General features: G+C 42.1%; 1 protein-coding gene across 2 annotated transcripts in view; it reads right to left on the bottom strand.

Moving 5' to 3' along the window:
- Positions 1–11,399, bottom strand: part of si:dkey-222b8.4 (uncharacterized protein KIAA0895) — a 20,706-nt gene extending 9,307 nt beyond the window's left edge. For both annotated transcript variants that reach the window (XM_017721539.2, XM_017721540.2), the window contains exons 1-2: positions 11,208–11,399; positions 2,794–3,425 (exon numbers count right to left, since the gene is read on the bottom strand). In XM_017721539.2, coding sequence (XP_017577028.2) covers positions 2,794–3,425; positions 11,208–11,232 — 657 coding nt within the window. In that variant the 5' untranslated portion in view covers positions 11,233–11,399. The remainder of the gene's footprint in view (positions 1–2,793; positions 3,426–11,207) is intronic.
- Positions 11,400–14,066: the final 2,667 nt, after the last annotated feature.

Below are 14,066 nucleotides of genomic sequence, written 5' to 3'. Positions count from 1 at the left end.
AGCTGCTGGAGGGTCACTGCTAACGGAAATCAAGTTTTGACTGATTCACTCTTATTGAAGTGGAGAACGCAGAACATTTTCTGCTCAGGGGTCTCATCTCGTCTCAGACTGGAGTGAGCCATCTTCTGGTGACAGTCAGAAACCCTATGACCCCCCTCCTTCAATTGGATTGTGAGTGGTTCGTAGGGTCTCACGGCGCTTTGAACTCACATATATGGTATCTCACAAAAGTGAATATTATTATCTAGCACTGCCTTAATCCTATTGGGCATGGGATTCACCAGAGCTGCACAGGTTGCTACTGGAATCCTCTTCAGTGTGTCAGTTTGGGGGCAGTCGTGGGCTGGAGGTTAGGGATCTGGCCCTCTGACCAGAAGGTTGCCGGTTCGATCCCCAGTGCTGACAGTCCATGACTGAGGTGTCCTTCAGCAAGACACCTAACCCCCAACTGCTCCCTGGGCGCTGTGGATAGGGCTGCCCACCACTCCGGGCAAGTGTGCTCACTGCCCCCTAGTGTGTGTGTATTCACTAGTGTGTATGTGGTGTTTCACTTCACGGATGGGTTAAATGCGGAGGTGGAATTTCCCCAGTTGTAGGATTAGAAAAGTATCACTCAACTTAACTATTAGAGATTCTGATCAACTCCACACAGTTTGAAGTGAGTGTGTGGTGATTTAAGAGTGTGGTTAGCACCATGCTAATTGGTAAAGACACAATAGATTGTGTAGACTTGATTTGCCGTCTACAAGTCCTGAAACCTTCTGAGCATCTTCATTAGGATCAATTTAAAAGAATATCAGCGCATTCACAGCACATTATTATCAGCTAAGACACAGGTGTTGCCAACAGCCCCCAGATATTAAGCCTCATTGAGTGACATTGATCAGGCTGACACTGCTGTTCCCTTTAAGCCCATTAATCAGGTTTTGTTTTCGGCCTAATCGCCTAAACCTTCTCTTTTATCATTGTCCTGTTCATCTGCTGCTTCAGGAGAAGCTCCACTGGATTCCTGCCCAGGCAATATTTATACAGCTACTGTACCGACACTGAGGAATGCTTCACCGCCTTAATCCAACCTGAAGGAACGTCGGTATCTCTTTCAGCCTCCTGCTTTTCCTGGATTAATCCTCCTAAAGCTGTCGGTCTCTCTAAAAGCGGCGCCGCAAAACCCAAAATACAAAACTCGCCACTGCTGCAAGGAGAGAACTACAGCAGAGCAGCAGGGGAAAGGAACGAGGAAGAGAAGGAGAGATCGACGGACAGAGAAAGATAAAAAAAGCAAGAAAGAGAGTAAAAAACAAAGGAAGAAAGGAAAAGAGGCCGAGAGAGAAGGGGGAGAAAAGTGAGAGACAGAGAGAGGAAGATAAACATAAAGAAAGGAAAACAGAATGAGACAGAAAGAGAGAAGAGAGAAAGAAAGTGGGGGGAGAAGATCATGAAAAGAGAGAGAAACAAGAGAATGAGAAAGAGATGAGAGAATGATAGAGAGGAGAGAATGACAGAGAAGGAGAGAATGACAGAGATGAGGACAAAAGAGAAAAAGAGAAGAGAACAAGAAAGAGATGAGATGAGAGAGAGATGGTAGAATGAGAGAACAAGAGAGAAACAAGAGAATGAGAAACAGGAGAGAATGAACAAGAGAGACAAGAAAACAAGAAAGAGAAGAAAATGAGAGAGAGAGAAAGAACAGGAAAGAGAAAGGGAGAAGGAAATAATAAGAGAAACAAGAGAATGATAGACTGAGGAGAATGAGAAAGATGAGAGAAAGACCAGAGGTTGAGAGAGAAGAGAATGAAAGAGAAACAAGAATGAGAGAAAGATAAGAGAGAGAGGAGAGAATAAGGGTGAGAGAAGGGAGAACGAGAGACATAAAGTGGGAGTGAGAGAACGAGTTGGAGAGAATGATAGAGTGAGACGAGAGTGGGAGTGAGAGAACAGGCTGGAGAGAACAAGCTGGAGAGAACGAGAGAATGGGCATAAGAAAAAGAAGGAAAGAGAGTAAGAGACAGAAGGGCATAGGAAGTGACAGAAGGACAGAAAAAGAGAGAATGTAATGTTCTGTCTGTCACTGACTCTGTGTGAGAAAGCGGTCTGTAACTGACTCTGTGTGAGGAAGCGGTCTGTAACTGACTGTGTGAGGAAGCGGTCTGTAACTGACTGTGTGAGGAAGCGGTCTGTAACTGACTCTGTGTGAGGAAGCGGTGTGTAACTGACTCTGTGTGAGGAAGCGGTGTGTAACTGACTGTGTGAGGAAGCGGTCTGTAACTGACTCTGTGTGAGAAAATGGTCTGTAACTGACTCTGTGAAGAAGAGGTCTGTAACTGACTCTGTGAGGAAGCGGTCTGTAACTGACTCTGTGTGAGGAAGCGGTCTGTAACTGACTCTGTGTGAGGAAGCGGTCTGTAACTGACTCTGTGTGAGAAAACGGTCTGTAACTGACTCTGTGAAGAAGAGGTCTGTAACTGACTCTGTGTGAGGAAGTGGTCTGTAACTGACTCTGTGTGAGGAAGTGGTCTGTAACTGACTCTGTGTGAGGAAGTGGTCTGTAACTGACTCTGTGTGAGGAAGCGTTCTGTAACTGACTGGTACCTTTGCGAGGAAGCGGTATGTAACTGACCTGTATCTTTTTGAGGAAGTGGTCTATAACTGACCTTTACATTTACGGGGAAGCGATTTAAAACTGACCTGTACCTTTCTGAGGAAGCGGTCTGTAACTGACCTGTACCTTTCTGAGGAAGCGGTCAGTAACTAACCCATACCTGTTTGAAAAAGCAATGTATAACCGGCCCATACCTGTGTGAGGAAGCGGTCAGAGGCATTGTTGTGCTTTTCCAGCACCTGTGGAGCCACTGGGTTACTGTATTCAAACTGAGGGTTGTAGATGAAGTCTGACTTGAAGAAGCGCGTCTTCTCGCTCTCGACGTTGGAGGGTTTGATGGCAGCGAGGATGCACAGCTTCTTCGCCGTGTTTTCACCAGCCAGCAGGGGGAGTTTGATGCGAGATGAGCTTGCTTGAGAAATTCTTATTGGCCTGCTGATTGGACGGGGGGTCAGACTGATAGGATTTCCGAGAACTGTGATATTATTTCCCAACCGTGTGCTGCTGGAGAAGATCTGTGATTGGTTGCTGTCCCTGTAACCCCCCTTGGGTCTGATTAACACTATAGGCCTCACACCAGGCTGTCTTGAGGCTGCAGAAACAAGGCGCTGTGTTCTTTTGGGTCGTCTATAGGGTGAGCCCTTGGGGCTCTGGTGTTCCTCCTCCTCGTTCTGAAGAATACCATTGTAGCTGCTGGTCCCAAACAGGTCCTTTAACACACCTGGAGACCAGCGCTCGAGGTATAGCTGACTGGGGCTCAGTGGCTTCTCTGATGGACTCAGCACAAACTTCTTAGCCATCTCAGTCTCAGGCCAGTGGAGTTGCTCTGCGGAGAAATGCCATATTCACAATACTCAGAACGCAATGCACATGCACATTCATTATTATCATCATCATCATCATCATTAGTAGTAGTAGTAGTAGTATTAATGATGTAGTCCAATGTTACACTATCCCTAGATTTAGCAGTACTTCTAGAAATGTGATTAACTGCAATGTGTGTAATTTCCTGAGTTTTGAAAGAACATTTATTTTGAATCTACATTAAAACAAAATAAAAAGTAAGTTTTCTTTTTGGAAATGTGTTTTCTGCCTGGTAAATGTTACAATAGTGTGTAAGCTTCTGTTTGGCGTAATTTAAAAAAAAAAAAAAAAAACAGAACAAAACTGCCCAATTGAGACTTGGAAGACGTCTAGCATTCAGTTGCACTCAGGAGGTACAGGCTCATTAACTTTATTAATGCAAACCTAAATATCATCTGATACCACTTTCCCCTTCAGTACCTGATCCTCAACTGTTTCCCAATACAGAGTACCGAAACTCTATTAAACCTCTATTAAACATGCCTTCAAATGCTGATATTTCTATTCCACTTTTTAAATATTTTACTTCACTTCTACAAAGAACCATATTTAACAACTAAAGTAAATTACAAATATTTTGATTGTTCAAAATAATTTTGAACTAATTAAACTATAAATGGACCAATGGTGTGCAAAAACACAGCAGCTCCTCTGGCTCTACAAAAATACTAACATCAGACTCTACTAGTCTTGATGAAACAGTTATTCATGCTATCAGTGAGGCCAGGCCCCGAGACCACTGTGCCATCTGAAGTATCTGACTGACAGAGGTGCAGGAACACTAGGCTGGCTAGTAGGCTGCTAGGCTAAAGGTTAATCCTGGGCTAAAAGCTATCATTACTCCAAAAAAACAGGTTGCTTCCATATGTCTACCTAAAGTTCCCCCCCTCTGTAACAACCCCTATTAACATTAACTTAGACTGCAACTGTCAGTGAGCTGTCAATGAACTAGTTAACGAATAACAAGTCTAAGGGTTCAGTAAGGGATGTGGTTGGTTAGTGTAGTGGGTAACACCTCTGCCTTCTACACTGTAGACTAGGGTTGAATCCCACACCTGGGCAAACATCCTACACTATACCAATAAGAGTCCTTGGGCAAGACTCCTAACACCGCCTTGGCCTACCTGTGTAAAAATGATGAAATTGTAAGTCGCTCTGGATAAGAGCGTCAGCCAAATGCCATGAATGTAAATGAGCCTGAGATTTTAAGTGGCTCAATTCAATTTTCGAAGAAGTACAGCATGAAAAACCTTGCTTATTGTTTATTTAAGAAAGTGAACTTTTGGCCGAGCAAATGCAACTCCAAGTGCCTCTAGTGAAGAATGACGACTGGCCTGTTAACTGGCCCATATTCTACTTTTCTTGCATAAAAAATAATTCATTTTACTCGACATTTTCCACGACAGTTAAACATAGTCTTTAAGACTGATGTATATAAATATCTCTGTTCTGTCCTGCTTGCTACCTCACTGAAAAACCAGTCTGAAACACTCCTTATCACTTCAACGTGAATGGGCGGAGCTAAACTGCTGCAGGTTAAATGAGTATCTATATGTAAATATCCTCATGGTTGTAAACGGGTTCATGGCTGTGACATCGCACCCATGATGAATCCTAAACAGGGTCTTTCTACAGCTCAGTTTCCATATTGGTGGATTGCACGGACTGAAAAGTGAGCAGTACATTTTGAAATTTAAGAATTTCATCAAACTGGTCATCAAACTCTTTACCTAAAAAAAAAACGCAAAACTATTTTGGTTTTCAATCATATGTTCCATGTACAGTGGAGCCTAGCACTCTACTCAAACCAGGGAACAAAGGTTCGGCTAAAGCATCGCATCACTTTGCTTACTGTCTGTTTAAGCGTTGTGTCCTCATTTCCAGGGAAACACAATCTCCCTGTCCATGTAACCCAGAGTTGAACAAAGACAAGAAACAGATCTGAGTAGCAAGGGAAAAGTGAGTGGAGGCTTACTGTAGAGACTCATTCACCCTCCACTGGGCTCCCGTAACACATCAGACTAATCCTATTACTGACTGAGGAGGACAGAAAACACCCCCATTCAGCTCTGAGACCAACAGAGAGCCACTTACAGTAAACCACAACTATGTTTTTCAGCTTTCTGTTATTCCATGGAGTCCAGCTATGGTAAAAGCCATAACAGCCACCTCCAATGCCACACAGCAATCCTCTAGCAGCCACCTGGAATAACATGAACCGCTAATCAACACCCTAGCAACCACCTAGGATTTCACAACACCCACCTAGCAACAGCCTTGAATATCTTAGCAACTGCTTAGCAACACCTTAGCAAGCTCCTAAAATACCCTACTAGTTAGCAATTCTAAAACCTAACAACTGCATTAAAAATTAGAGTTATTATGTCAAATGCAGCAGCAACCATCTAGCAGCACCAGAGTTATTAGCTATATGCTGTATATCACTGCTGTCCGAACAGAACCTCGTACCTCCGAAATGATAACTTTACGGAAGGAAAAAAATTTTAGGATTTTTTATTTGTAGGATGTTTACAGGCAAGATGAATAGCTGTAAATATCATTTTCTTTATATATATATATATGGTATCTTAAATCTGCTAAATCCTACAATTTTTGGGCCAACCATCCAGAGCAATGGACAGTGTAGAAAAGAGGTGAGGAAGAGGGTGCAGGCAGGATGGAGTGGGTGGAGACGGGTGTCAGGGCTGATGTGTGACAGAAGGATAGCAGCAAGAGTGAAAGGGAAGGTCTACAAGACAGCAGTGCGTCCTGCTATGATGTATCGTTTGGAGACTGTGGCTCTGTCTAAAAGACAGGAGGCTGAGCTGGAGGTGGCGGAGATGAAGATGCTGAGATTTTCGTTGGGAGTGACAAGGATGGACAAGCTTAGAAATGAGCAGATCAGAGGGACAGTGAAGGTGGAGCAGTTTGGAGATAAAGCCAGAGAGGCCAGGTTGAGATGGTTTGGACATGTGTTGAGGAGGAATAGTGGATATATTGGTCAAAGAATGTTGGAGATGGAGCTGCCGGGTAGAAGGAGAAGAGGTGGACCTCAGAGAAGGTTTATGGATGTAGTGAAGGTGGACATGGAGATGGTTGGTGTGAAAGTAGAGGAGGCAGTGGATAGGGCAAGATGGAGGCAGATGATCCGCTGTGGCGACCCCTAAAGGGAGCAGCCGAAAGAAGAAGAAGAAGATATTTAAAGCTATTCATCTTGCCTGTGAGCATGTATAAAAGCCATACAAACAAATCCTTCTCACAAAAGGTGTGAGTGTGTCATCTTAACCAAAATATCCATTTCATCAGAATAATCCCTCATTACATTAAATCAGGTTCTGCTGATGGCTGATGATGGAGCAGAACAAATCCATGTGACGGCTGTGATGGTTTATATGTATTTATTTATTAAGTAGTGTTTTTAACTGCCAAAACACAATTACTGCCCAGATAAACAGATTTAAACAGGAGGCTTGAGGAGGCTTAAGATTTTGCACAGTACACTCTTTCAAAAACTGTTCTTCAAAGGACCTTTAGCAAAGGCAGCAGTTAGAAAATCATCTGGATGTTTAAATGGTTCTTCTTTATTTTGGGGAAACTGCTGTATAAACTGCTGATTTTTTGAACAACCATAGGGTTCGAACTACAGTGCTGTGCAAAAGTCAAGGACCAGCCTTCATTCATTATTTTCACTCAAAACAGCCATTAAGTGCAGGTTATTCCGTTTTCAGGAGCTATTTCTGAGGTGACTGCGTAGGGAAGGATAACATGTGAAATAAACAGGAGTTTCTAAAACGTAGGAGTTTAAAAATGAATCAAAAGTTGTAGTAAAGTTGTGGCTCATAGCAACCACCTGGAAGACCTGCTAGACACCAGAATTGCCCCCATCAGATAAACAGCACTGAAAGCTTTGATCTCTGAGAGCGAGGAGAAAATCGAGCCGCTCCAGATCTGAAAACATCCACAGGTGTTTCTGTCCATCCTTCCACTGTGAGACGATCACTCAGCGCTGTGGGTCTGAAAGGACGTGTAGCTGATCAAGAAGAACCTCACTGAGAAAAGGAGACGGACGCATCAAACAAAGAAGCTGAACGATGGACTGAGCACCCCAGAGCCCAGACCTCAACACCACTGAGTGTGTTTGGATTACATCAGAAAATCCAACCAGCCTCTAAGACTGAACTTTGGAGGCGTGTCTGCAGGTTCTTTGAGGAACTGAAGGTGAGTCTCCTGAAATGAAAGGAAGCTGGAATAAAGGGAAAGAGTGACCGAATAAAACTGAAAATATATATTCAATTTTTCTTGTAGGTTAAATTTCCTAATAAACGAAAAGTGATCACTGACTTTTGCACATTACTGTCGCACAAAAAAGGGTTCCGTCACTGTTCCAAGTCATAGAACCTTTTTTTCAACCCTTTTCCACTGCACATGGACAGTCACATGCATTGCCCTGCCTCTAGTGTGTGATGAGCTTTGCATGGCTGTGTGCACGAGTGAGTGGTGCGTGTTCCTCACATCAGAGTGTCCCACGGTGCTGAAGCGAGAGATTTCTGAGAAGTTAAAGCTCCATTAAGATGAGTCTGATGAGTGTGGACAGCAGAGGACGCAGCCTGAGCTTCGCAAAATACCCTCCGGCATCAAAACAGCGGAGCTCGTCTAATAAAGTCGCTGAGCTGGAAGCAGGAGAGCACGGCTTCAGCCCCGGAGAGCCGAGAGTCAGCCTGACAGACGGCTCCTCCCGCACACTCTCTTATTCTAATCATACTAACTAAGCCAATTAAGTACCAGGATGTGGAACTAAACTAGGATGCGGTTTAAATCAAACGCCAGTCTGACATGATGATCCCGATATCATGCGTAAATGAGACGGCAGGGCTGGGCAGTGAGATGATGTATATCGTTATTGTGATAAATTATGTCACAATATGCTTTTCCAAAGATATTGTGCTTATCATCAGTACTTGTAGAACTCTGCAACTGCACTTTTTCATTATAAAAATAGTCCAATTTAAGCGGATTTAGTGCCACAGTATGTCAAATATTGAATAAAAATTACTGTATTCACTTTTTGATGGTATTTTTTAACATAGTGCTACTTTTTCTCTGTTCCAACTGACCAGATGTCTGAAAAAATAAACGTAGTGACATTCTGTGTATCGTAAAGTATTGCGATATCATATTTGTGCCGTATCGCCCACCTCTACGAGATGGGATAAGTGCAAGTTCTGCAAAAATGCTGATTTTATTATGTTAAATATAATGTTACGTTAAAGGTAAGTCAAAACTGGGTGCCTGGGTTTGATCCACCAGTCAATCCACTAAGATTTATGTGCCACTCAAAAGCTGGGAATCGATGTTTTCTGTAATAATCATCCAGGTTGGTTGCAGATCAGTGACGTTATTCTAATCTGCTCATCACGCACATCACAGATTCCATATAATTAATACGCTAGTGTAAATAAATATGAAGAAATGTTGGATGTGTCCAATAAAATGAACAAACAGAATTCAGAATTACCAAAAAAATGCAAATACGTTATTACATTATATTATTAAATTCTTGGTTAATTATTAAAATATTGAATATTATATATATAACTTTAGAGGAGAAGGAAAAAACATACTTTTAATGTAAGTCAATGGAACCAGACATCTTTATGAGTCATTTTTGGTCGTTTCTTTTGGTCCATTCACCATAAAATGTACAGAAACTTTTAAAGACATTAGTAATTTTCAAATTATGTCAAAACCTGAAAAACGACAAAAATGGAGATATAAAATTTTGTTTCTAAACAGTGATCAGTGATATATATATATGACTGAAATTATGATAGTGATAAATGTGTGTACATGTGATGGCAGGGCTGGGCAATGAAATGATTTTATATATATATATATATATATATATATATATATATATATATATATATATATATATATATATATATGAATAATAATCAACAGAATAAATATTAAACAAAAATATATATAATAAAAATATATTTTGGCACCTATTTTGTAACAAATATATATAAATACACACACAGTCTTATGCAAAAGTTTGTGGTACCCAAATGAGCCATTTATTATTATTATTATACTTTTTTACATTTAATATATTGTCTTTTGCACATTTGATATTTTATTATTGTTTTTCCAAAATGTTAAGTCGTGCACTAAAACGAGCCGTTTTTAAGTGTGTCCCTTTTTCTTTGTTAACTTATTTCCGATTAGAAAACCAACAACACGTGTCATTTGACCAGGGGTGTTCAAACTTTTGCATACAGCTATGTCTGTTCTCACTGGATTGGCTTTAAAATGACAAAAATATGCTAATTTGGCAAGTGATTTCAAACTTTTGATCATAATATTGCCCTAAAGCTCATTAGTGGCCACTTTCTCATTATACAGACTCTCGAGACATACAGGACATATCAATGCCGCATTAGCCTATAAATAAAACTGCCTTTATTAGAGAAATAAAGGCGTTTTCCATCATACTGCACTCCAGCTGCTGTTCTTTAAAAAGCACTGCCACGTCAATTCACGGCTCCTCACCTCCTGCTCCAGAACATCACTACAGTGTTAAAGGGGAACTCCAGCAATGTTTCAAACACTCCACATAATTAAAAGGTTGAGATGTAAACAGAGTCCTTCAGAGCGGTTTGGTGTGAATCGCTCTGCTGCTGAGACACTTGGCGAGCCAGAACTGTTCACAGTGGCGGTGATGGGAACCAGACGTCCCCCTTGAAAAGCTCCCTCACAGAAAGCTCCTACTGAAGTGGTGATGGATTCGCTGCCTGATGTCCGAGACGTTGTTTTATGACAGTTCTGTGATAAAGCCGTGGCTTAAAATGTAATTGAATCCATTTATTTTAATCCATTCTCGGTGGAGGGATACATGCAGGGTGTTGCGAGTGTTGTTTACCCAGGTGGGGGATTGAACCCCAGTCTACAGTATAGAAGGCAGAGGTGTTACCCACTACACTACCCAACGGTCAATGAGTTAGAAATTCAGCGCATTTCTAATCATTTTTTCCTTAAATTACAGTCAAAGTTCAGGGAAATCCACCGTTAAGAAGACTGCTCAACAGATTTTTTTTAAGTCCGATGACCGGATTATGTTTTCAGAGTCAGTGAGTGATCGTGTTAAATCATCGTGATCTCAATCTGGGCTAAAATAATCCTGATCATGCTTTAGGCCACAATCGAGCAGCCCTAGGTTTCTCAGGTGGTTCTGGAAGGTAAATAAAATGTCTATATTTGTGTCGTAGTCATAGTGACCCCTGGTTCCCATCACCACCACTGTAAAGAGCTCTGAACCAGTTCACACCAAACCCACTCTGAGTGACTCTGTTTACATCTCACCCACTGAATTATTCAGAAGTTTTTAAAAAATGGTGAAATTCCCCTTTTAGAGTGACATTAATGCTCTGTGTCAGTCTTGGTTCTACTGCACTGCACGTTTCTAGGCTTGGTTCTCCTGCTTTAGCCTCGTTTTAAACTCATGACCTCATGGTTTGCTATTCTCCAGCTTCTCAATAGGATTTCCCCGTTCCACCTTAAATGGTGCAGCGGCAGTTACACGTTCTGGTGCCTTCAGGGTCGTTTGAAGCAGATGTAACGGTACAAGACAGGGGGTTTGGGTAAGCTGGCTCCATTTATCTGGGTAAGTGATCAATAACGCCGCAGTGAAACGGGCAGAGCAGCGCAGGAAAACGGGAAAACCAGGTAAACACAAACTCACCGGTCACTTTTATCGCCTCCAGCATCGCCCCAGAGAAGAATCCGCCGGAGACCGGGCTTTCACACTTTCAACAACCGCAGCCGTGGCGGAGCAGACTTTTAAAACACCTTATTATCTCGGGAAGTCGGGATCTCTGGATCTCTGCGCTCCCTGACGCCCCAAAGCCTCCTCCGCTCTTTCTGCTCGCTTAGAGGCGCAGAGGCGGCTTGTTGCCATGGCACCCGACGACGTCACCGCAAACAAACACGTCGTTTCCGCAACATCGCCCAGCGCTCCAATCCGCACGCTTGCGCACTTACTAGGGCGCCTATCTAGTGTGCAGACCATCGAATTGGGTTACTCAGATTTCTTTACTGTACTGGCAACGCGAATCCGGACGTTTTGTTTACTACCCAAAACCGCCGCTGAACACGTGGTCCTCCGAGTTTTTATATGTGATGTTAATGAGGGATACATCTGAAAAAAATGAGCTTTCTTAGGGCCTCACAACATCCTACACGTACCCCTCCACCATGAATGGATTTTATAGGCCAAAATAATCTCAGAAATATTATTTTTTAGCATTTAGTTCATAACCATCTCATTTCATTTCGGTTCAGGGCTGCCCAGACTTTCTGTCTTGCAGGGGGGCAAAGTGTATTGGTGGTGAATGAGACGACACAGCTAGCAACTTGCTAGCTTCACGTTTTTGCACATTACCTGTACATATTGTCATTTTTTACACTCATTTTAGGGCAAAACACTGCATGTTTTGTTTAAAATTACTTCAAAAATAACATTTAATGTGAAAATGAGGAACTAAATAAAAAGCATGAGTTATGAACATGCTCTGTTATTGGCCTGGGGGGTTAGGGAAATGTCTGGTAGGCCTAATCAAACATCTTTCAGACGTCTGGCTCCCATGGCCACCACTGTAAACGGTTCACATTGCTCTGTCAGTAGCTTAGCAGCAGTTAAATCTCAGTTTAACACAAGTTTGGCTAAACCCATAACTTCAGAGATTTAACACACAGCTGAGCGTGAAATTAAGCCTGACTGCTCCGTCAAACCCACTGTGAACTCGAGTAGGACACCTCAGTGTGCGTTTAATTAAGCAATACAGCATTTACGCGAAACGCGCCATGAAGCTCACACAACGTCGTGGTGGAAGGCACAGAGGCCTGAGTATGGAATATTAAACTGTCTGAGCTGCAGATGAACTTCAATTACAGTAAATCTTGCCTCAACACTCAGTGAAACCATGTCTAACAGCTGTAAAGAAAAGCTCAGTTAAACCTGACATGCAGCACCATCTAGTGCCCATGTGACGAACACAAGGCCTCTGGGTGGAGTCAGGCCTGCAAACTTATTTTAATCTTTTATTAATATTAGCCTGTTTCACCATGCACTGCAATGTAATGCTGGGACTGCACCACAAAAACAAAAAAGACAGGTGTTTGGTTAAAGCAAATGGGCAGTTTTTACAAACCTGCTACACATTGAGGACATTTAAAGAGGTCTATCTACAGTTATCGACTGCCAATGTAGTATATTGTTTTATATACACACCCACACACACACACACACATATATATATATATATATAGAGAGAGAGAGAGATATAGAGAGAGATATATATAGATATATACATATACATACACATATATATATACACATGTATATATACACATGTATATATACATATACACACAGATATATGTACATACACACACATACATATATACATACACACATATATACATACATACATACATATATATACGCATACATACACACATACATATATATATACACACATCCATCCATATGTATATAACAATGTTTTAACTTAAAGTTTTTTTGAACCTTTTTTTGGTGTTGGCATATGGCGTATTTGATGTTTTGGCATATTTTGAATAAACAATGGCCAGTTGGGGTCGTGGCAAAACGTTTTAATATGGCCTTTCAGTGGTTACGTTTGACCCTGATCTAGTGGCAACTGGGATTAGTTTAAAAAGCAGCTTCTGAGGACACGGCAATGAAGTTCAAGAACCTACGTGACTCGTTCAGGTTTAAACTCCGTTATGGTTCATATGCTTCATCTAAGATGATGACAGAGCGCCAGTAAGACTAGAACAGATTTACATACTCCGTATGACTTTGTTTAGATCTTAACTGTTATGCAGAAACTTAGAGAAATTGGTGGCATTCCCTTTAAAGGCCTGTAAAAGCTCCCTAACAACATTAACACACGAAATGGTTATGAATACACAGTCAGTGTTTTAAAAGAGCTCTGAGACGAGGCACATTTTGAAACTTCTCATGGCAGAGGAGTACATGCAGGATGCTGGGAGACAAAATACTTCAGATTGTCCACGATTTTACCATCAACATTGCATACAAAAGCTCAGAAGACGCATGTAGTCCATCTGTTTCTCTGATACTCCGTTACCCTGTTCTTCAGTGGTCAGGACCCCATGGACCCTCACAGAGCAGGTACTATTTTGGTGGTGATCATTCTCAACAATGCAGCGACATTGACATGGAGGTGGTGTGTTAGTGTGTGTTGTGCTGGTTCGAGTGGATCAGACAAGCAGTGCTGCTGGAGTTTTTAAACACTGTGTCCACTCTATTAGACACTCCTACCTTGTAGATGTAAAGTCAGAGACGACAGCTCATCTGCTGCTACAGTCTGTGTCGGTCATCCTCTAGTCCTTCATCAGTGCCCTCAGGACGCTGTTGGCTGGATATTTTGGTTGGTGGACTGTTCTCAGTCCAGCAGCGACACGGAGGTGTTTAAAAACTCCAGCAGCGCTGCTGTGTCTGATCCACTCAGACCAGCCCAACACACACTAACACACCACCCACACCACCAAGGAG

Source organism: Pygocentrus nattereri, chromosome 27 (assembly GCF_015220715.1).
Source record: "Pygocentrus nattereri isolate fPygNat1 chromosome 27, fPygNat1.pri, whole genome shotgun sequence".
NCBI classification, from domain to species: domain Eukaryota; kingdom Metazoa; phylum Chordata; class Actinopteri; order Characiformes; family Serrasalmidae; genus Pygocentrus; species Pygocentrus nattereri.
Note: the sequence above shows the minus strand (reverse complement) of the source record. Positions and strands in the feature narration are given on the sequence as shown.